At 45.6% G+C, this 22816-nt stretch overlaps 2 protein-coding genes across 3 annotated transcripts in view; one reads left to right on the top strand and one right to left on the bottom strand.

Moving 5' to 3' along the window:
• Window positions 1-22816, bottom strand: part of LOC126946724 (non-histone chromosomal protein HMG-17-like) — a 1084902-nt gene that overhangs the window by 341345 nt on the left and 720741 nt on the right. The gene's annotated exons all lie outside the window — the stretch shown is intronic.
• Window positions 2578-22816, top strand: part of KAT2B (lysine acetyltransferase 2B) — a 116829-nt gene continuing 96590 nt past the window's right edge. The window contains exon 1 of one of the 2 annotated variants that reach the window (XM_050777276.1): window positions 2578-3379. In XM_050777276.1, the coding sequence (XP_050633233.1) occupies window positions 3077-3379 (303 nt within the window). In that variant the 5' untranslated portion in view covers window positions 2578-3076. The remainder of the gene's footprint in view (window positions 3380-22816) is intronic. The other variant, XM_050777282.1, reaches the window with a different exon arrangement.

The raw sequence follows: 22816 nt of genomic DNA, 5'->3' as shown, positions 1-22816 counted from the left end.
GAGTTTGGCTGAAGTATACTGCAGCACCAGGGAGAATGGGAAGGGGTGGACCTTGTCAACTTCTTGTTATATAATATCATGTTGTGAAGTTGAAATTTTATTTTATTGCTATGCACCTTTTAAAATCTTTTCATTACTTTTGAATTTCCCATGCCTTTATTGAACATATACAAAATTGTGCTTATATGTCAGTGTGAGTTTGTTTTTAACATAACTGCTGCACTGAGATTTATTCAACAGTGTTTCTTAGAGATCTATGTTATTATATTTTTATAAAGGTCATTCTGTGTAACAGCTATAAAATATTCTATTGTGTGAATATACCACAAGTAACCTCCAGTGGTCAGCCTGCCTCTACTATGCCCACTCTCCAGGCTTTTATTTCCTGAATGTAGCTTCTTTACCTCAGTAAGTGGTAAACACTTTGTAAATGAAAACATTGCCTTTTATTTTCTTGGTAGTCATTTCTTAAAAGTACTGTGTGCACAGAAAGAGCATATTGAATGCTTACAACAACCTAGTTATGGAAAAGCAATAAGCCTCCTGAATCCTTTGCCCTTGAAATTTCCTTGCCTGGTGCTCATAACACACTTTGAATAGGTCTTGAAACTGCGGGCCTTCAGCCTAAGGCAGTATGTCATCTGGGTACTCTGAGCAGGGAAATAATGAAAAATAATGTTCAGTTAATGGCACAAGCCATTCGCCACACAGACAGTGATGGTTTTCAGAGTGGATTGAAAGGAGAATGGCTAATTCTGCTTCAAAACATCCTGGAAATTGTCTGCCTCCTGAATTCTGAGGGACGCTTGGGAGGAGGAGGTGATAGGTGACTTAATGTTAAATCCGGGTTCCCTCCCCCAATATGTTACTGTGAAAATTTTCAAACATACAGAAAAGTTGAAAGAATTGCGCAGTGTGCCCATTACCTAGACTCTACTATAGTATGGTCCCCTATTTGCTTTATCGTATCTCTGTTCATCCACCCTTTACCCATGCATAGAGGCATCCATACATCTTATTTTTGACGCATCTCAAAGTACAAAGAGCACCATTAAATAGAGTTCAATGCTTGTAATTCTTTTCTTTTTTTAAAAAATTTTGAGGCAACATTTACATCCAGTGAAATGTACAAATCTCAAGTGGACCATTCCATCAGTTTGACAAACGCCTACAAGGTAGAACCCAAGCTCTTATTAGTATTTGTTAAATCCATGTTAGAGTTTGATCAGAGAAGCACAGCCTTTAAGACTCTCACCCTGCTTTGAGGAGAATGGCAAAAATCTGCGAAATTTCTCAGCAGAGTCAGGAGAGAGTAACACTGGTAACGTGAAGCACGTCAAGCTAAGAAAGGAAGCACTGAAGTTAATTGTCCTGAACGGAACCTGATAAGAATCTGCCATTTCATCCCCTCAAGACTGGACTCAAGTTGGGAGAGAATATTGCCTTTTGCCCTGTCTAAACTAATATCACTGTTTAGATCTACAAAGTCCCCCACCTTCCCATGTTTATGTATTACACTGCATTACAAGTCAAAATAACACAGAGAATCTGGAAAAAGGAGAAGGGGAATGTTTCCAACGAAAAGCACACCCCTTAAGGCGTCTGGCCTGAGAGCTATATAGCATGCATAAAATCTGATAATAAGCACATTATGACCCACATTGCATATAACAAAAAGTAGGGCACTTCTGAAGGGTCCTGAGAAACAGCCCTGGACTTTTAAAACCTGCTTTAAGAAGGCGATCAACCGTACGCCACTTTCAAACGCAGCACTGACACGTATGCTCCACAGTCATCAACAGAGAAAACAACAGTTTTCAACAAGAGTTGAAAACTGAGTTGAGGGTTTTTTTTTTTTTTTTTTTTTTTTTTTTTTTTTTAAGTTTGAGGCCAAAATCGGTATTTATTCTTTTGAATGATGCTTATATCTTTTTCCTGGTTAATATGCACGCTGGTGGTACAATTTTGAAAACTACGTAACGTGATAGAACCACCACCCAGAAACGAATCCTGTTAACAAACTTTTTGTATTCAAACTTTTTCCACTGCACATAGTTTTTATTTTGACAATGCTTTTAGACAATCGTTCTTTTAGCAACCAGCACTTTCAAACAAAAAGTACAGGGAATAGTAAGTTTTTTCCCCCTCCTCTGGCAGATTTGACCCGCAAATTGCTATAGGAAGAAAGTGTTAATTATATTAAAACATAGTTTGACAGAAAGTATTTAAAAAGAGAAAGGGAAAACATCACGCTTTTATTTTGGTGAATTAGCAACAAAGAAAAGGATTAGCATGGACGGGTACTTTTCAAAAATATTTTTTTTTTCCTCTGGCTCCCGCTAGGGTGGAGGAAGTTGTCTCTGCTCAGAGACAGGGTGGAAGAGAGTGGAAGGACAAATGACTGAGAGGCGGCCCCCTCCCACTGGTGCGGGCGTGCGGGGGTCGGATGGGGGGCCGCGGAGGGGGGAGGTGGCCAGCAGGTGCCTGGGATCCAGTCCCCTACCCCCACCCTCGTCCCCACCCTCACCCACACCCAGGGATTGGCCTCGCCCCCTGGCGGGCGAGCAGTAGGTGTCGAGGCACTGGGGTGGGGGGTGCAAACCCCGCGGGCAGCGGAAAAGAAGCCGTGGGGGGCCTCCCGGCCCCGGCACACACTGCGAGGCTGGCACCCGCCCGCACGCACACCCAGTCCGCAGCCCCGAGGAACATGTCCGCAGCCAGGGCGCGGAGCAGAGTCCCGGGCAGGATAACCAAGGAAGGGCGTGTGCTGTGGCGGCGGTGGCAGCGGCAGCGGCAGCGGCAGCGGCAGCGGAGCCGCTAGTCCCCTCCCTCCTGGGGGAGCAGCTGCCGCCGCCGCCGCCGCCGCCACCATCAGCTCGCGGGGCCCGGCCGGAGCTAGCCCGGCGAGCGGCGCGCGAGGGGGAGGGCGGGGGCGGGGAGGGGGGTGGGCGAAGGGGGCGGGAGGGCGTGGGGGGAGGGTCTCGCTCTCCCGACGACCAGAGCCCGAGAGGGAGACCCTGGCGGCGGCGGCGGCGGCGCCTGACACTCGGCGCCTCCTGCCGTGCTCCGGGGCGGCATGTCCGAGGCTGGCGGGGCCGGGCCGGGCGGCTGCGGGGCAGGAGCCGGGGCAGGGGCCGGGCCCGGGGCGCTGCCCCCGCAGCCCGTAGTGCTGCCGCCCGCGCCCCCGCAGGGCTCCCCCTGCGCCGCTGCTGCCGGGGGCTCGGGCGCCTGCGGTCCGGCAACGGCAGTGGCTGCAGCGGGCACGGCCGAAGGACCGGGAGGCGGTGGCTCGGCCCGAATCGCCGTGAAGAAGGCGCAACTACGCTCCGCTCCGCGGGCCAAGAAACTGGAAAAACTCGGAGTGTACTCCGCCTGCAAGGTACGCGCTCGCCGTTCTCGGACCGCGGATGGGTGCTAGGGGCCCAGCCCGCGGGACCCCCCTCCCCCTCCCGCTTCCACCTCCGCCTCCCGCCTTCTGCCTTCTGCCTTCTGCCTTCTGCCTCTCGCCTCCCGCCTCCCGCCTGGGGCCGCTGCACCGCGGAAGTGCTCTTGTCGCCCGAGCCCAATTAGCTTCTTCTTGGAGAAGAGTCCTGCTGGGTTTGAAGAAGGGGATCACTAAGACGGAGAGCCCTTCATTCCTTCCGCTTGAAAGGAGTAGCTTCGGAATCCGAGCTCCCGGGCTACTCTGGGGTTTTGTTGCTCTGTAGGAGCTCGCTGGAGTCACTTTCGCGGGAGTGGAGCGGTGCTCTCCATGTGGTGGGCGACCCAGGGGCAGGGAAACATCTTTTGGGGGACTGAGTGGTCCCTTCTGCAGTCGATCCCTTCCCGTGTCCCACTGGGAGGAACTGGGTGCAAGAAGTCGGGGTGGAGAAGACTCCCGGACTCCTGGCGCTTTGGGAAAGCGAAGGGGAGGAAAGCGCGGGGTGCGAAGGTGGGCAGAGCCCGAGGCGAGGGTCTTGTGGCGCCTGACGCCCTCGGCTGGGGGCGGAGGCGCTGCCGCGCGCAGTGACAGCCCTGTCATTATTGTATTATTACTTGTTTAGTTAAAACGCTGTCCCAGCTGCTCGAGGTGTAAACAGGATTTGGCAAGGTGACAGCCCAGCGCCGCGGACGCTACTGCTTGGTTTGAGGACACCCATTTCTTGCTACCCACTCTCCGTGCCAGTTTAGGCACCCTGTCATCCCCAGCTGCAGATCCAGATGTGGGGGCCGTGCTCCCGAGGTGGGAGGATTGCCCGAGGCCGCGGGGCAGGCTGGCCCTGCGCTGTCAGCAGCGGCTTTGTTTTGACAGGGTGACAGCTGAGGGGGGCGGGGACTTGGCCTTGTCAGCTCCTGCGGCCTGTGGCAGAGGCAGGGAAGAGACACACTCACACACACTCACACACCTCCCTGTATTCTTCCTGCCTGCTGCAAAGAGGGTCAAGTTCCCAGATTCCGGATTCCCAATTCCCACAACCAAGCTGCAGTGGCCACTTCTGAATTTTGATATAACTATTATTTATTCTACTGGAACATCTGGGTTATACTCTTCTTAGTACTTACAGGAGCTTCTTAGTCACAATGGAATGTCTGTGCTTGCTCTTTTTCCACACCGTATCCTCATGTTTATGTTGAGCACCTCTGTATCCTATACTGGTTCGATAAATATTTGTTGAGTGAATGTGGGATCTAGCCCAGTGCTCCTCAAACTTTCATGTGCATGGGAATCTCCTGGGGAAGCTGGTTAAAATGCTGATTCTGAATCAGGTGGTCTGAGGTGGAAGCTAAGAGTTTGCATTTCTGACGAACTCCCAAGTGGCACTACGCTAGTCCACAGACCACATTCCAATTCAGACCTGGACAGTATATTATTTGTCCCCGTTGAATTTAGCAGAAAAGACAGAAACAAATAATAATGCCGTGTGGTTATTTCTGAAGAAGGAATGCAAAAAAGATGAAGTGGGGAGTGTGCTTTTTGAAAGGTGCAAGCCCAGGAGTTGATCATGAAGGGCATTAGATGAATGAGAACAGGCCACTGACTGTAGTAGGCAGAAGGGAGAGCTAGGTACAGAATTAAGAACAAGGTCGTGGGTTCAGGGCATACTGCTTGGGTGATGGATACACCAAAATCTCACAGATCACCACTCAAGAATTTATGTAATCAAACACCACCTGTTCCCCCAAAACCTATGAAAAAAAAAAAGCAAGGTCAATTACTTGGTGGCCTTGGCGTTTTGCAGCCAAAGTGGGCTCATGCAGGAACTGTGTCAACTCAGTGTTTCTGTCCTGGCTTTATTTTAACATTTGTTTATTGGGTTATCATTACCAGCACCTCTTAAAGACTTCCTGCTGCCTGCTGTAGCTTTAATATCTGAAAACTTTCCTGAAGTTTTGGTTTTGTCTAAAACCATGAGCATATGTGGCCTGCATTGATGTTTTTGATCTTTTCAAATTTCCATGGGTGAGATGTAGCACCACTTCCAAAGTTTGAGATTTGAGTGTTTTCTGGTCACTTTCATGACCAAACAAGAGAAATAGAAAATTTATTTTAAGGCCTTTTTTTTTTTTTTTTTTTTTTTGAAACAGGATCTCACACTGCCTGCAGGCTGGAGTGCAGTGGCATGATTGTAGCTCACTGCAGACTCAATCTCCCTGGGCTCAGGTGATCCTCCTACATCAGCCTCCTGACTAGCTGGGGCTACAGGCATGCACCAGTACACTATTATTATTATTTTTTGTATTCTTTGTAGAGACAGGGTTTCACCTTGTTGCCCAGGCTGTTCTCGAACTCCTGAGCCCAAGCACTTTGCCCGCCTTGGCTTCCCAAAGTGCTGGGATTATAGGCATGAGACACCATGCCCGGCTGAAAGTGTTCATTTTTATGTGTCCATTCATTCAGTAAATATTTGGAGGGTTACCAACTGGGTGTCAGGCATTGTGCTAGGTGCTGGGCCTATGACACACAGAATTTGTCCTTCAGGAGTTACTTACTGTGTGTGTGCACAAGTGCATGTGTGTGCATGCATGTGTTGGGGCCTAGGGAGGAGGGCAGTGAACCAGAATTACAGAGAAGTTCAGAAAAACTACTTTCTTGGAGTACTTGCGGACCCAGAGCAGGACAATTCATAGACTGGGGCACTGGTAGGGTGGGATTGCCTTCCTGGAGGAAGTGTCAGTGGCTGCTAAGAACTCTTGGCAGGGCAGAGTGGGGTGGGGTGAAGCTTCTTGTAGTGGAGAAACTGAAAGCAGTTCTGGAAGCTTGGAGGTGGGCCAACTCCAGCCAGACCTTTGTTGCCTAGGGCCACCTGGTTGGGGGTGAGGGGTACGTGGCCAAGAGGGCACTGAGGAGTGCAGGAATCTTAACCTGGGGAGTGACACTATCTCAGATTTGCTTTAAAAAAAAAAAAAAATTAACTGGGCTCGATTGGATAATAGGGAGGGTAAGAGAGCAGAATCTGTGGTTCTCTCTTGGCTTGTTTCTGCACTTACTATGAGCAAGCCCGAAAGGACAGATTGCTCTACCTTTGCCACAGGCCCCTTGGCAAGTTAGATTAGAGAGATTAGAGAATGAGGAGGGATCTAGAAAGAGATAAGGTAGTTTGCTGGGGGGCTTTTGAAAGAAAAACAGGTCCCAGGCCTGATATAAATCTGGCCTTTAAACTTCACAAACAAAACCAAAAAAGAAGGGAGCTAACTCAGCCAGGGTGATGTGCCACACCCCAGAGAAAAGAAAAAGAAAAAGGAAAAAAAAAAAAAAAAAAAAAAAAAGAAAGAAAGAAAAAGAAAAGAAACAAACAAACTTGTTTTGCAGGATCCAGATCTTTGAACTGTGTCCTGGTAAAGGTTGCTTCAGAGTCATTTTGCTTATGTGTGGCACAGCCAGAGTGATCATTAAAAATGTAGATCTAGGCCAGGCGCAGTGGCTCATACCTGTAATCCCAGCACTTTAGGAGGCTGAGGCGGGAGGATCACTTGAGTCCAGGAGTTTGAGGCCAGCCTGGGTAATATAGTGAGACTTCGTCTCTACAAAAAATAAAAAATTAGCCAGGAGTGGTGGCAGAGGTTGCAGTGAGCTGTGATTGCGCCACTGTACTCCAGCCTGGGTGACTGAGCGAGATTCTGTCTCAAAAAAAAAAAAAAAAAAAAAAAAAAAAAAAAAAGTAGATCTGACCATGTTATACCCCAATTTCAGGCCCTATAATTTCTCTTTATTGTGGTCCAGAAGGCCCTGCATGGCCCGGCTACTGCTGTCTGTGGCTCCTTTTCAAGGCTTCAGGCACATGGTTTCCTTTCACCTAGTAAGGGGTGAGGTGGGGTGAGGGGCTTTGCACATGCTGTTCCCTGGGACTGGAAGCTCTTCTTTCCACACTTGAAAATTAGCTCCCAACTCTTCCTACAGAACTCAGATTCCTTGCCTTTCCTTTACCCTCCTGAGCAGCCTTCCCATTAGAAATTATCCAAATTCATCTGTACTCTTTCTGGTGCTTTTCTTATGATTTTTATGATTTGTACGATTATTTGATATGCATTTCGAATCTTAGATTCTTAGTATTGACTAAGCGAATGAACCAGAGAAGAGAAAGTGCAAGAAATGATTAGCTGTGATGATAGCAGTTGTGGAATTATAACTTAATCACTTCTTGACAACTGAGTAGAGATTTGTCATACAGGACAGTTCTAGGTATCCCACAGATATTGATAGGATTGGCTTATTTATTTATTTATTTATTTTTTGAGACAGGATCTTGCTCTGTCACCCAGGCAGGAGTACAGTGGTGTGATCTTGGTTCACTGCAACCTACACCTCCCAGGCTCAAGTGATCCTTCCGCCTTAGCCTCCTGAGTAGCTGAGACCACAGGCATGCACCACCACACTCAGCTAATTTTTGTACTTTTTGGTAGAGATGGGGTTCTCCATGTTTGCCAGGCTGGTTTCAAACTCCTGGGCTCAAGCAGTCTGCCTGCCTCGACCTCCCAAAGTGCTGGAATTACAGGTGTGAGCCACCACACCTGGCGTATTTATTTATTTATTTTAGAGACAGGGTCTTGCTCTGTTGCCCAGGCTGGGGTGCACTGGCATGATCATAGCTCACTGTAGCCTTGAACCCCTTGACTCACTTGATCCTCCCACCTCAGCCTCTTGGGTAGCTGGGTCTACAGGCCTGCACCACCATGCCTGCTTGGGATTGGGTTTTTAATGTTATAAAAGAAACTTCAAGTGAATGTATGAGTAGGCCAAATCCCAGTCTTCTTGAATTAAAGTGTATCATCTACTAACTTCAAAAGAGAAACAAAACCCATTGACTAACCCTTCCTAAAGGAACAGGCCATTTATATTAATACATAAGGGGAGACAATAGGGTGTAGTGGTTAACATGGGCTTCCAAGTTCAGACTAATCTGAGTTCAAATTTTGGGATATCCAGCTCGGCAACCTTGGATAAGGATTTCATTTAAGCCTTTATTTTCCTGTCTGTAAAGGAATGATGCTACCCCCCTCATGGCATAACAGTGAGGTTTTAAAATGGGCTGTATTAGACATCCAGCATGGTGTGTTGCCCATGGCAAGCCCTCAGAAGGTAGGGGAGACACTGTTAACTTGGAAGTCGAGTAAGAGCAACAGACTCAGTCCTGAATCCACCCCAGCTCTGCCACTTGTGTGATCTTAGGCACAAGTCACTTAGTTTTTCTCTGAGCCTCAATGACTGCATGTATAAGGTGGTGATCATGACTTCAACCTTAAAGTTAAAAGAAAAAAGTGTCCCCAGAATTCCTAGAACATAAAGATGCTAGGTTAATGCTGGCTAAACTGAATTGCCTGGTGCTTTACTCATATATCAGAGCCAGTGGCCACGAAGCATTTATGGAGAACCCAGTTGCGTAGGTTCTGGGCAAGGTGCCACATTTAAGGAGTTTCATGGACACAGGACTATAAAATTAGTCTTAATTGAAAAAACAGGGCCGGGGCGTGGTGGCTCATGCCTGTAATCCCAGCAGTTTGGGTGGCCAAGGCAGACAGATTACTTGAGCTCCCGAGTTCGAGACCAGCCTGGGCAACATGGTGAAACCCTGTCTCTACAAAAATTAGCCGGGCATGGTGGTGCATGCCTGTAGTCCCCAGCTACTCAGGAGGTTGAGGTGGGAGGATGGCTTGAGCCCAGGAGACAGAAGTTGCAGTGAGCTGAGATCATGCCACTGCAGTAGACCTTGTCTCAAAATAATAATAATAATGATTTATAATCTAGAAGTAGCACTGGCTGTAGCATATACAGAGAGCATAGGTGGATGTGCTACCATAAAAGAAAAAGCATCCTTTGTTGGCTAAGGGCTGGTGGGTGGGGCACTAGAACAAGACTTACAGTTGGAGAGCGCCCCCAACACCTTTGTATTTGTCAATCACTCCCCCAGAGAGCAAATGTCTTTTTCAATTGTCAGCATCTAGAGCAGTGGCTCTCACCAAGGAGCTATTTCACCTCCCAGGGGACATTTGACAATGTCTGGAGACATTTTCAATCTTTGCAGTTGGGAGGAGGGAATGCAACTGGCAACTAGTGAGTGGGTCAGGAATATTGCTATACATCCCACAGTGCACAGGACAACTCTCCCCAACAAAGAATTATCTGGTCCAGAATATTAATAGAATTAACAGAAGTTGAGAAAGCGTGTTTTAGACAAATACCCTTGCAGCACAGAAAGAAGAAAAATCAATGTTTTTTGTTTTGCCTTTTTTTTTTTTTTTGAGGCTTTTTTGAGGCAGAGTCTTACTCTGTTTCCCAGGCTAGAGTGCAGTGGGCTTAGGTGATTCTTCCACCCTAGTCTCCCAAGTAGCTGGGACACAGGTGCATGTCACCATGCCTGGCTAATTTTTGTAGTTTTTATAGAGATATTTCGCCAACCTGGGTTTTGCCATGTTTAATAGGCTGGTCTTGAACTCCTGGGCTCAAGCAATTGGCCTGCCTTGGCCTTCCGAAGTGCTGGGATTACAGGCATGAACCACCACGCCTAGCCTAAACCAATGCTTTTAATATGAATTTGACTAACACTTAAAATCTGAAAAATCTCACTTTGTGAATCATGGGCACACATTTTAAACAGTTTTATTGCGGTATAATTTATAGATCATAAAAGTTGCCCACTGTAACTATGCAGTCAGCTGCTTTTGAATTAATGTATGTAGTTGTACATCCATCACCACAACCCAGTGTTATGAATTCTTCCATCCCCCGAGTTTCCTCTTGCCATGAGTACCTTTTTTTTTTTTTTTGGGACGGAGTCTCACACTGTCGCCCAGGCTGTAGTGGAGTGCAGTGGTGTGATCTCAGTTTACTGCAACCTCTGCCTCCTGGGTTCAAGCAATTCGCCTGCCTCAGCCTCCCGAGTAGCTGGGATTACAGGCAAGTGCCACCAATTTTTTTTGTATTTTTAGTAGAGACAGGGTTTCACCATGTTGGCCAGGCTGGTCTCAGACTCCTGACCTCAGGTGATCTGCCTGCCTGCGCCTCCCGAAGTGCTGGGACTACAGGCCTGAGCCACCACACAAGGCCCATGACTGCCTTTTTAAAGTGATATTTTGTATCAAATTGGTTGTTGGTTTGCAAACAGAAACTAAATTAGAAATATCTTTTTGGCAATGCTTCCAATAGGCAACATTGTCACAGCAAAATACAAAACATGGAGGGAGGTGGATAAGATGTTGTTTTAAAAGATCAATCTTTAGCCACATAAGTTTATTGCCTACAATTATATCCTGTGGTGACTTCTCTAAAATACAGTATCATAAAGCCAAGCATACAAAGGAAAAAATGTTTCATTTGGCAGGCACAATACAAAAAGCCTGAGAGAAAGATGTCCAAGTTTAATTCTGTGTCCTCAGAAATTTTCAGGAAAGATGGAAATTCAAGCCTGCAAAGCCTTCAGATTGCAATTTGTAGTTTTATATAACTGAGAAAGTAGTTTACGGGGCAAAACAGCAAAATCTGCTGAGGACTGTTTTGTTTTAGGAAGTGTGTGCTTGCAAATAGCGATTTGTGATGTAGCACTGTTTAAGGTTTTTATTTTGTTTTGTTTTTAAAAATCACCCGGCAGATTTAAACCCAGTTGCCTTGGTGTTAGCCAGATTTAATTCTGTGGTAGTTAAGTAAATCCATAGGGTCCCACCCTTCATAGTGACTATGGAGGGTGAAATATACACTTTCCTGTAAGATGCCTGGGAGCAGTCAGCACATCTGCTTCTTAGCTGAATACTCAGTGTAGTGCCAATAAAATTAGGATTTTCAAGGCTCAGTGGCTTCTGATTTAGTCTGTCGTTAAGAGAAAAGTGGCTATTTGGGAAAAATTGTCAACAGTTGCCTACTCTTGCATGATACTTTTCTGCTGTGGTCATCTGATTCAAATGGGGAATTAGAACAGGCACACTGGCTACTTGCACATTTGGAGAGGAGGGGAATCCTTGCTTACTTCCCTCTATGCTGGGTGCCCTTGGGCAGCGCCCCCCTTTTCTTTTTTTGGAGACGGAGTCTTGCTCTGTTGCCAGTCTGGAGTGCAGTGGCATGCACTGCAACCCCCGCCTCCCAGGTTAAAGTGATTCTCTCCTGCCTCAGCCTCCCCAGTACCTGGGACTACAGGCGCGCGCCACCATGCCTGGCTAATTTTTGCATTTTTAGTAGAGACGGGGTTTCATTATGTTGGCCAGGATGGTCTCCTCTCTTGATCTCGTGATCCTCCCGCCTTGGCTTCCCAAAGTGCCAGGATTACAGGCATGAGCCACCGCGTCCGACCCGGCAGCACCTTAACTGCCTAGTTTCAGTTTCCTCTTTGGTGAAGTAGGAGTCCAGGTGCCACCTCATTGACTTATTGTGAAGATTAAATACTTCAGCATATATGAAAGTTCTTGGAACCTAGGCATTCCACAAATGTCTATTTAATTTTATTTGTAAAAAACGTTCCATTGGTATTAGCAGTTTGTGTGTTTGCCAAAGTGTTATGTCTCACGTCATTTGATTCTTCTACCCGGGGTAAGTGGAAGGTAAGGGAGGTCATTTTACTAGCAGGGAACTGAGACCCAAAGAGGTTAAGTGACTTCTTCAAGCTACAGTGGTTACTCAGGAAAACGCCTGACCAAGTAGATCCTCTTTCCTATGCACCATTTTGCCTCCTCTTCCAAAACTTTTGCCTGGGGTGGAGGGAGTCGCTTTTCTTCCAAATGGTTTCCGAAGAGGATTACATTTGTTTTAGGCATTCTACTATCATTTGAAATTTATTGTACTCCATTTGAGAGGTATGTTCAAAGGATTTTCTAGTCCATTGAACCTGTGCAGGCCATAAAGTAAACAAAATAAGTATTCTTTATTACTGGCCCAGGACAGACATATACATGCTCTTGATTGTTTTAAAGGTGACAATCAAGACTGGTCACTGTGCTGGCCCAGTAGAATTCCCTGTTGAAGGAAGATGAAAGAGATACCTCCTCAGGCTATAGAAGGTGCCAAATGTGTCAGAAAGTTAAGAAATTGACTGTCTTGAAAGTTTAGAAGTCCAGCTGGGCAATGTGGCTCCCCCTTGTAATCCTAGCATTTCGGGAGGCTGAGGCAGGCAGATCACTTGAGCTCAGGAGTTCGAGACCAGCCTGGGCAACACGGCGAGACCTGGTCTCTACTAAAAATACAAATATTAGCAGGGCATGGTAGCTTGTGCCTGTAGCTACTCAGAAGGCTGATGTGGGAGGACGGCTTGAGCCCGGGAGGCGGAGGTTGCAGTGAGCTGAGATCACACCACTGTACTCTAGCCTGGACAATGGAGTGAGACCCTGTCTCAAAAAAAAAAAAAAATTTAGAAGTCCCCCAACCAGTTTATATAAGACTGTTCACACAACAGTATCTCAGCATGATAAAAAGGAGTTATTAAAAAAATCTTTCAGTTGCATTATGCATAAAGGGCTCAAATCATGTTTACAGTGCAATTAATTTTTACATATGTATACATCTATGCAACTGCCACCTAGATGAAGCTGTAGGACATTTCCAGCATCTCAGAGGGTTTTCTTGTGCCTCCTCCCCACTCCTGGTAATCCTTATTCTGACTTCTATTACCGGTGATTAGTTTTGTCTGTTCTTAAACTTTCCATAAATTGAATCATATGGTATGAATTATTTGTGTCTGGGTTCTTTCACTCAACATTATGTATGTCAGATGCATCTGTATTGTTGCGTATAGCAGTAGTTTGTAAAGACACATGTTTTTAAATTAAAAAATTAAAACATTGCCAGCAATTTTCAGGATGGAAGTCATTGGACGTGGACAACCTCATGGGATGAATCTTTAACTAAGATTTTGAAAGAAAGGATGGGAATTTGATAGTCAAATTCAGAAGAACCTGGAATGGCAGGAATGTGGATAAGAAATCAAGGAGGTGGCCGGGCATGGTGGCTCACACCTATAATCCCAGCACTTTGAGAGGCTGAGGTGGGCAGATCACTTGAGGCCAGAAGATCAAGACCAGCCTGGCCAACATGACAAAAACTTGTTTCTACTAAAATACAAAAATTAGCTCGGCATGGTGGCACACACTTATAGTCCCAGCTTCTTGGGAGGCTGGGGCACGAGAATGACTTGAACCCAGGAGGCAGAGGTTACAGTCAGCCAAGATCACACCACGGTACTGTAGCCTGGGTGACAGAGCGATACTCTGTCTCAAAAAAAAAATATATAAATAAATCAATCAAGGAGGGGTACTTGGCCACGTAGATATAGATAAGGAATACGGAAAGGAAGAGAGGCAGAATGATGAGGAGATGGGTGCATGTGGGCTGATGATGTCACTGCTGGTGGTATGTCTAGCCTGCACGGCTCCTTCTCCCCTGGAGTCCGTATTGGTGAGTCCTTACTAGTAAATATTCATGTGAAATCCTGTTGCCACCTGTCCCTGGTTCTGGAAGATGACTAGAGTTGTTATACATTGTAGTCGGTGAGCCATGCAGAACCATACATGTTGAGAGTGATGGCAGCTTTCCTAAAAGGTTGACCAGAGCCCAGTGCATAAAGCTCCAGTGGGCAGTGCCACCTTTGTTATATGGGCCTAGTTGATAGAGATGTTCCCGTGTTCTTTAGAACTACCTGCTGAGGCCATTAAATGCCACCCTCTCCCCAGGAATGGCAGTGAGAAGCAAAGATTACTCTACAGCTCCACAAGATTTTTCATAACAACTGTCCCTGAAAAGTAGTATTGAATATGTGATGAGCTTGTTATTTAATGGCTTCATTCGAACCATCCACTTATAAATTAGTCTTTTCCGTAATTGATATATTTAACCAAATGGGAATTTACTTAAAGACTGTGTGTTTGGACACGTGGGGTGTTACCTCTATTGCCATTTATTTATTCATTTAACATTAATTTCCACGGGCTGCTTTGGAAGATTTCTGCTCAGGTACCTCCTGTTCAAACTTCTTAAGATAATTTATCACCTAGTTATAATTGAAATGGAATCGAGTCCTTTATAATTTTGAATCACATTCATCTCTAACATCTAATTGTGCATGTGGTTACCTGCCGCTTTGCACACTTTTCTCTCCCATGTATCTCTTTATGTTGTCCTCAAAGCCTTATTCCAGTCTGTTCTTAAATGCCAGCTTCTCAGAGAAGCCTTCGTGACTCTCCGGTCTAAACTAGCAGCACCCCATCTATCACTCCATAATCTTATCTTGTTTTGTTTTCCTTTACTGCACTTACTAATATTTGGAAATTGTATTTTAAAAAATGGTTTCTTGTCTGTTTGCCTTATGACAATAGAAGCTCCATGAAGCAGAGATTTGGGTTCATGGAGCCCGTAAGGCCTCAGCCCATGAGGGGTGACAAGTTGTATGGGGATTAAATTCCATTAAATTTTCCATTAAATTCATATCCCAGGTGGATCATACCTTGCACATAGTAGGCACTTGATAAATATTTGTTAAATAAGTTGGTAATTTGATATTCACAGGCTTTGTGAGATTGGTGGAAAGGAAACTGTGTTGTAAAGATGGCCAGGCATGGCAGCTCATGCCTGTAATCCCAGCACTTTAGGAGGCTGAGGGGGTGATCCAGCCTGGGCTATGGAGAGAGACACTGTCTCTTAAAAAAAAAAAAAGAAGAAAAAGAGCCTGGGCACAGTGGCTCATGCCTGTAATCCCAGCACTTTGGGAGGCCGAGGCAGTCGGATCACCTGAGGTCGGGAGTTTGAGACCAGGCTGGCCAACATAGTAAGACCCCATATCTACTAAAAAAAACCATGAAAATTAGCCGGGTGCGGTGGTGGGTGCCTGTAATCCCAGCTATTTGGGAGACTGAGGCAGGAGAATTGCTTGAACCCGGGAGGTGGAGGTTGTGATGAGCTGAGATCGCACCACTGCACTCCAGCCTGGGTGACAAGAGCTAGACCCTGTCTTCAAAAAAGAAAGATGAGGAAACTAAGGTGCAGGGAGGTTTAGTAGCTAGCTTTGTGGTCTGCAGCAGGGCAGCCTCCAGCTGGGGTTGGAACAACACCTACTTATAGTTAAGTGTGGTTCCCCTTGGTTCATGGCAGACTTGATGACAAGCAACACTTATCTGATGGCGTGAACGTCTCCTACAAATCAAGCAAAGAGGAATCACCTATATTTTAATCCTCTCCAACCACTGTTTCCTCTTCTGCAAGTTACAGTTAAATTCTCAAGGCCAGGAATGGTGGCTCATGCCTATTACAGGTGTGGGATCCTACTTTTGGGTGGCCAAGGTGGGCAGATTGCTTGAGCTCAAGGGTTTGAGACCAGCCTGGGCAACATAATGAGACCCCATCTCTATAAAAATACAAAAATTAGCTGGGCGTGGTGGCACGTGTCTATAGTCTTAGCTATTTGGGAGGCTGAGGCAGGAGGATCACTTGAGTCCAGGAGGTCGAGGCTGTGGTGAGCCATGAGTGTGACGCTGCACTCTAGCCTGAGTGACAGAGTGAGACCCTGTCTCAAAAAAACAAGACAAAACGAAAAAACTCACAAAGGTATCATGAGTGTTATGAGATCAGTGAGTTAAAAGCTACAAAGTGAGACAAAGTTTTAACATATAGTCTAGAAGTCTGTACGGTATTAGTAAACTTAAAAAAAATCAATTGTATATGAAGGCATTCTTTAAACTACTATTTCTATTTTTTGCTACTTTGTGGCCCACTTTAAAGTCTACAGTAGACTTTCTTTATTTGTTCTTTTACTGTTTAGGCTTATTATTTATTTATTTTTATTTTATTTTATTTTTTGAGATGGAGTCTCACTCTGTAGCTCAGGCTGGAGTGCAGTGGCATGATCTCAGCTCACCGTAACTTCCACCTCCAGATTCAAGTGATTCTCCTGCCTCAGTCTCCTGAGTAGCTGAGATTACAGGCATGTACCACCACACCTAGCTAATTTTTGTATTTTTAATAGAGATGGGGTCTCGCCGTGTTGGCCAGGCTGGTCTCAAACTCCTAACCTCAAGTGATCCACCCGCCTCGGCCTCCCAAAGTGCTGGGATTACAGGCATGAGCCACTGTGCCTGGCTTTAGGCTTGTTTTTGTTTTTGTTTTTTGTTTTTTTTGAGATGGAGTCTCACTCTGTCGCCCAGGCTGGAGTGCAGTGGTGCGATCTTGGCTCACTGCGACCTCCACCTCCCGGGTTCAAGCCATTCTCTGCCTCAGCCTCCTGAGTAGCTGGGATTACAGGGGCCCGCCACCATGCCTGTCTAATTTTTGTATCTTTAGTAGAGACAGGGTTTTACCATCTTGGCCAGGTTGGTCTTGAATTCCTGATCTCGTGATCCACCCACTTTGGCCTTCCAAAGTGCTGGTATTACAGGTGTGAAGGAGATGGATGCATTTATTTTGGAAAAAAAGTGTGAATAATGTCTCTAATGATCCACTTGGAACAATACATCACTTAATCTCAGGAGGAGGCTTAGGGTAATCTTGTCAGTTTATGGGGTTGTATGAGGTTGCTTCCATTAAATTCCGTGCCATCCTAATCAGTCCCCATGCATTGCATACTCTTGGCTTGTGCAGCCTTTTGCGAGGTTTGTGTGGTATGCAGGAGGTTCCAGAAGTACGAGGATGAGACCTGAGTAATATCATAGTGATTGATGGTGGCAGTGCCAATTTGCATCAGCTCTGACAAGCTGGTGTTGTCAGAATGGCAGAATGCCAAAGACGCCAAGGTCAGCATACTTTGAAATAACGAAGTGAGTCATGTAACTCAGGATTTGCACATACTCACAGGACTACCTGACTCATCCCACCTCTGAAGGAACACATCTGTGAGCCCCGGTTAGGGGCCTGTGGCCACTTCTCTGCTACATGTGCAAAAGGAAGCAAAAGCCACAAGGAGCCCTTTTCTTGTTGAGGAGACAGATAAGGAGTGAAAGAAAACTTAAAATGAATAATCAAGCATGAAGTCAATGTAGGGAGAAACCATCATGAGCTAGGGGCAGGTGAAAGGGTGGGAGAGGGGCCCAGCCCAGGTGGAGGGAATAGCATAAAACCGAGCAGAGAAACAAAACTGATGTGAGCCAGACATGAGACTAGTTTAGAACATGGACCTGGGCACCAGACTGCCTGGGTTTGAACCCTGATGTGTGACCATAGGGAGGTTACTTATGCTTTACAAGCCTCAGATTTCGCAGCTGTAATGTGGAGACAGTGATATATGTCAACTTTTTCCGTTCACTCAACAAATTGTTATTTAATGTGCCAGGTGTTGATTTAGATGCTGGTGATACAGTGACAGATGGGTCCTTATTCTTGCAGAGCTTGCTTTCTGGTAGCAGAAGCAGACAATAAGCCAGAAAATAACAGAAAGTAGTAAGTGCCTCGCAGAGAATGAAAACAGAGAATTAAATGAGAGTGCCTGGGGAATTCCTCTAGATACATGCCCAGGAAAGTCCTTCTGCAGAAGGGACACGGACTGAGGCCTGCATGTCAGGAAGTGAGGAAGAGGGTACTGTGCAAAGACTCTGGGGCCGGAAGTGGCTTGGTGTGTGTGAGGCCTGTCAGGAGACCTGTGTGTCTAGATGGAGGTGGGGTGGGGGGACATGAATATAGGAGATTAGGTGGGAGGGATAAATGGGGTCCAGATTGCCAACATAGAATTTTTACACAGTGATGTCAAGATCTTTAATTCTGATAAGTTTCAACAAATATATATCAAGACACAGAACTTTTCATCTCCCTAGAAAATTTCCGCCTGCTCCTTGCCGTTCAAATCTCTCTCCCGCGGAAGGAACCACTGATCTGATTTGTGTCACTTTAAGTTAATTTAGCTATTTTTCATATAAATGTTACCACATAGTACATACTGTTCTTTCACTCAGTATATTTTTGAGATTAATCCATGTTTTTGGATGCATTGATAGTTAATTTCTGTTTATTACTGAGGAGTATTCTGCTGTATGGATATACTAGTTTGTTTATCTGTTGACTTGTTAGGGACATCTGGGCTGTTTCCAGTGAATTCAAATTAGATTTCTGGTTTGAAGTGACCCCTCTGGCTGCTCTGAGAATAATAAAGTATATGAGAGAAACAGTAGATAAAGAAGGCCAGTTGGAAGTTATCGTAGTCTAGGTATGAGTAGATGGTGTCTTGGGCTAGGGTAGTAGGAATGGAGGGGTGAGAATTAGTTTGGGCTATATTGTGAGGGTAGAGGCAACAGGACTTAATTTGTTACGGGGGAGGGAGTGATGAAAAGACAGAAATGAAGGATAATGTCTAGGTTTTTGGCCTGAGCAACTGAATGGATGTAGTTCCATTTACCAAGATAGAGAATACCATAGGAGAAGCAGGTTTGGGTAAGAATAAAGAGTTCTTTGTTGGAGGTGATACATTAGATATGTCTGTTAATAGAAAAATGCTGTTTTGATGATAAAATGAAATAATGTATTTAGCAACTTGGTATAGCATCTGGAACATTCAGAATGCCGCATAGATGTCAGTTACTATTACAATCAAAACAATGCTAAATAACTTGGAGGAAAAGAGAAATACGGGCAAAGAGAAACTGGGAAATAGGGTCTGCTAGGTTAGGAAGAAGTGAGTTGATAGAAAGTCTTGAATTTCAGGTAGAAAATTTTGAACTGAATCCATTTGGTAATAGTGTCCTTGCCCTTTAAGAAGGAGGAGGCACAAGGTATTTTAGAATGCCACAGAGGAGTTCTAGGTTTTGATGTTGGCTCCTTGTCCTTTGCCAGCTGGGTGAACTCAGGCAAGCCACACCCCTTCTCTAAGCATTGAATTACTTGTCCTACAGGGTTGTTGGGAGGGGAACATGACATGATTTGGACTGCAATTGCCTTGGAAAGTAGCAAACACAAATGCTTGACGTTCTTAAGTGGTATTTTAGAGTAGAGTGATGTGAACTGGTATTAGGAGGAAGGTTGGGAGTGGGAATGTATTGGAAGAGGGGAAGAAGTATTTCTTTTAGTTGGCTGATAAGGGCCTGAACTGGGGCCCTGGCAATGAGAATGGACAAGGTATAGATCTGACAAAGTTTGAAAGAAGAATCAGTTGGCCTGGATGAGGGCATTGAGTGCAGTTTAACTTTAGGAGCTGGGAGAAGGACAGTGCCAACAAAGGGAATACAAAGGGAATAGGGTAGTTGAAAAGGGAGAATTGGGATGGAGGGCAAGCCTTTTTATAAAACTTACTGGGCAGAAATGCTGGATGTAGGCAGTTAGAAATGAGGGCTGGAAGTTCTGCTTTACAGGTTGGGCTGGTTATGTGGATGTGAGAGTCGTCATCTCAAATAATGACTGATACCATGAGAACGTGAGCTATCCAAGGAAACAACATATAAGGCACTATTTATTTTGCTCATCCTGGTTGATCTGGTGCCAAAACAACAGGCGGAAGAGTGAAAAATTCTGTTAGTCAGCTGGTTGTCTGAACTGCTCAATGTTAGCCAAGCAGTTTGACAGATCTTTCCACTGTGTCGAGGTCTAAGTTGACTCCTCTGGCATTTTGACAGATAATTTCTGATAAATTCTGTGTGTGTATATTAAATGGAAAGAAATTGTCTTGGATTTAGCATTCCAGGGTACTAGTTTCTAGGCCCCAGTGTCACTCAGGACCTCCTGAGGCCCTTCCAGGGGTGATGCATGCTTAGGTTTGCTCCTGGAGAGGTCACTCAGATGTAATGAAGGGTCTGGCCAACCCCTAGGCTATTTGGTAGCCACTGGAGCCATTCCAGCATCTTCAGAGAGCCAGCCAAGGGGGTTCCAGACCTTTCTGTCAGCGGGGCCTAATTATAATATTTAACAAAGGGAGGGCAGTTTCTTATTCAACTCCAGCATAAACACAAGGATTTCTTCCAGACAGGGATGTCATGAAGATTTTCTGTTGATTTGATTTTGGAGGAACCATGGAGAGCATAGATGAGAATTTGAATGAGGTGTTTATTTATACCTGGGTTGTTTTGTCTCGGGTCATTTCCTCGTGATATGCTTTCCACTCTCCTTCTGTAGCCTTGACCACTCTTCAATATTTGTTTTTTTGATTCCCTGTGGCTTTACAGACCAAAATGGCACTCTGAATTAAGGTATTCAGCCAGGTGCGGTGGCTCACGTCTCTGATCTCAGCACTTTGGGAGGCCGAGGCAGGAAGATCACCTGAGGGTCAGGAGTTCAAGACCAGCCTGGCCAACATGGTGAAACCCTGTCTCTACTAAAAATACAAAAATTAGCTGGGCGTGTTGGCAGGTACTTGTAATCCCAGCTACTCGGGAGGCTGAGGTAGGAGAATTGATTGAACCTGGGAGGCAGACATTGCAGTGGGCCAAGATTGTACCACTGCACCGCAGCCTGGGCAACAGAGCGAGACTCTGCCTCAAAAAAAAAAAAAAAAGGTTTTCAGAGATGCTTCTGATAGTGAATTACCTAACTAGTTATCTTTTCTCTCTTACAATTCTATTTCTATCTCAATTCCAGGCAATTTTGTTCTCCTGAGGGAACCCCGACCCCCACCTGATACACTTTCCTCTTTTCACTTATGTCAGATTTTTAAAGTTCCCATAGTTTAAAAATCCCAGCTTGAGGTCATAGCATTATGGAATCTTCTGCTGGCCTTCCATGTGCAACTGTGTGAACTGGAAGGATTGTCTCACAGTGGAGGAAGAAAAAGGGCTTATGTCCCAGGGAGGATTACTGAACCATTTAATCTGTATATGAAAAGCTAAAGTTAATTCAGGGAGAAGAGAAAGGTGTTTCTGAAGTCAAACCATCTTTATCTCTTCAAATCTTTGCTACTCAGAGAGTGGAGTTCACCCAGGAACTTTTAGAAATGTAGAATCTCAGGTTCCACCCGACACCCACTGAATCTTAATGTTCATTTTTTTTTTTTTTTTTGAGACAGAGTCTCGCTCTGTCGCCCAGGCTGGAGTGCAGTGGCCAGATCTCAGCTCACTGCAAGCTCCGCCTCCCGGGTTCACGCCATTCTCCTGCCTCAGCCTCCCGAGTAGCTGGGACTACAGGCGCCCGCCACCTCGCCTGGCTAGGTTTTTTTTTTTTGTATTTTTAGTAGAGACGGGGTTTCATCGTGTCAGCCAGGATGGTCTCAATCTCCTGACCTCATGATCCGCCCGTCTCAGCCTCCCAAAGTGCTGGGATTACAGGCTTGAGCCACCGCGCCCGGCCTTAATCTTCATTTTGATGAGATCTCCAGGTGATTCCTGAGCAGATTGGAGTTTGAGAAGCACTACTCCAAATTACATCAGCATAATTCAAACTGCTCATTTCCAAAGAGAAAACTTTTGGCAATCCCAGCTGCTTACAGTGGACCCCAGGTGTTGTTTTTTAAAAATATAATTAAAATGTCTTGCTGGGTGTGTGGCTCACACCTGTAATCCCAGCACTTTGGGAGGCTGAGGTGGGTGGATCACTTGGAGGTCAGGAGTTTGAGACCAGCCTGGCCAACATGGTGAAACCCCTTCTCTACTAAAAATACAAAAATTAGCCAGGCATGGTGGCGTGCATCAGTTAGCCCCAGCTACTCGGGAGGGTGAGGCAGGAGAATTGCTTGAACCTGGGAGGTGGAGGTTGCAAGGAGCTGAGATCATCATGCTACTCTACTCCAGCCTGCGTGACAGAGACTCTGTCTCCAAAAAAACCCAACCAAACCAAACAAAAATATCTTTTTCAAATACATGTACACAGTTAAGTGGAAAACTCAGTTAGCAATGGTAGCAAATGAAATTGAGATTTTAAATCCTGTCACCACAATCCTCCCCCATTGTCTGTCTCACTCCTTATTCCCTTTTAATAACCATTTCCAGAAACTCTTAGTCTCCTTTCCCCATCCTTAGGCTGTGTCTTACATGTTACATGGCAGTTTTGTTTTTCATTTTTTTTTTGAGATGGAGTCTTGCTCTGTTGCCCAGGCTGGAGTGCAGTGGCACAATCTCTGCTCACTGCAACCTCCACCTCCCAGGTTCAAGCAATTCTGTTCCTCAGCTTCTCGAGTAGCTGGAGTTACAAGTACGCCCCACCATGCCTGGGTAATTTTTTGTATTTTTTAGTAGAGATGGGGTTTCACCATGTTGACCAAGCTGGTCTCGAACTCCTGACCTCAAGAAATCCGCCTGCCTCGGCCTCCCGAAGGGCTGGGATTACAGGCATGAGCCACCGCATCCAGCCTGTATGGTAGTTTTAAGAAGGGAACTAGAATAACTATGTAGAAATTCACTTTAATTAATTAATTAATTTAGAGACAGGATCCTGCTTTGTCACCCTGGCTGGAGTACAGTGGCAGGATCGTAGCTCACTGTAGCCTCTAACTCCTGGGCACAAGTGATTCTTCTGCCTCAGCCTTCTAAA

This window comes from Macaca thibetana, chromosome 2 (assembly GCF_024542745.1).
Source record: "Macaca thibetana thibetana isolate TM-01 chromosome 2, ASM2454274v1, whole genome shotgun sequence".
Classification (NCBI taxonomy): Eukaryota; Metazoa; Chordata; class Mammalia; order Primates; family Cercopithecidae; genus Macaca; species Macaca thibetana.
The sequence above is the reverse complement of the archived record's forward strand: the minus strand, read 5'-3'. Positions and strand labels throughout refer to the sequence as shown.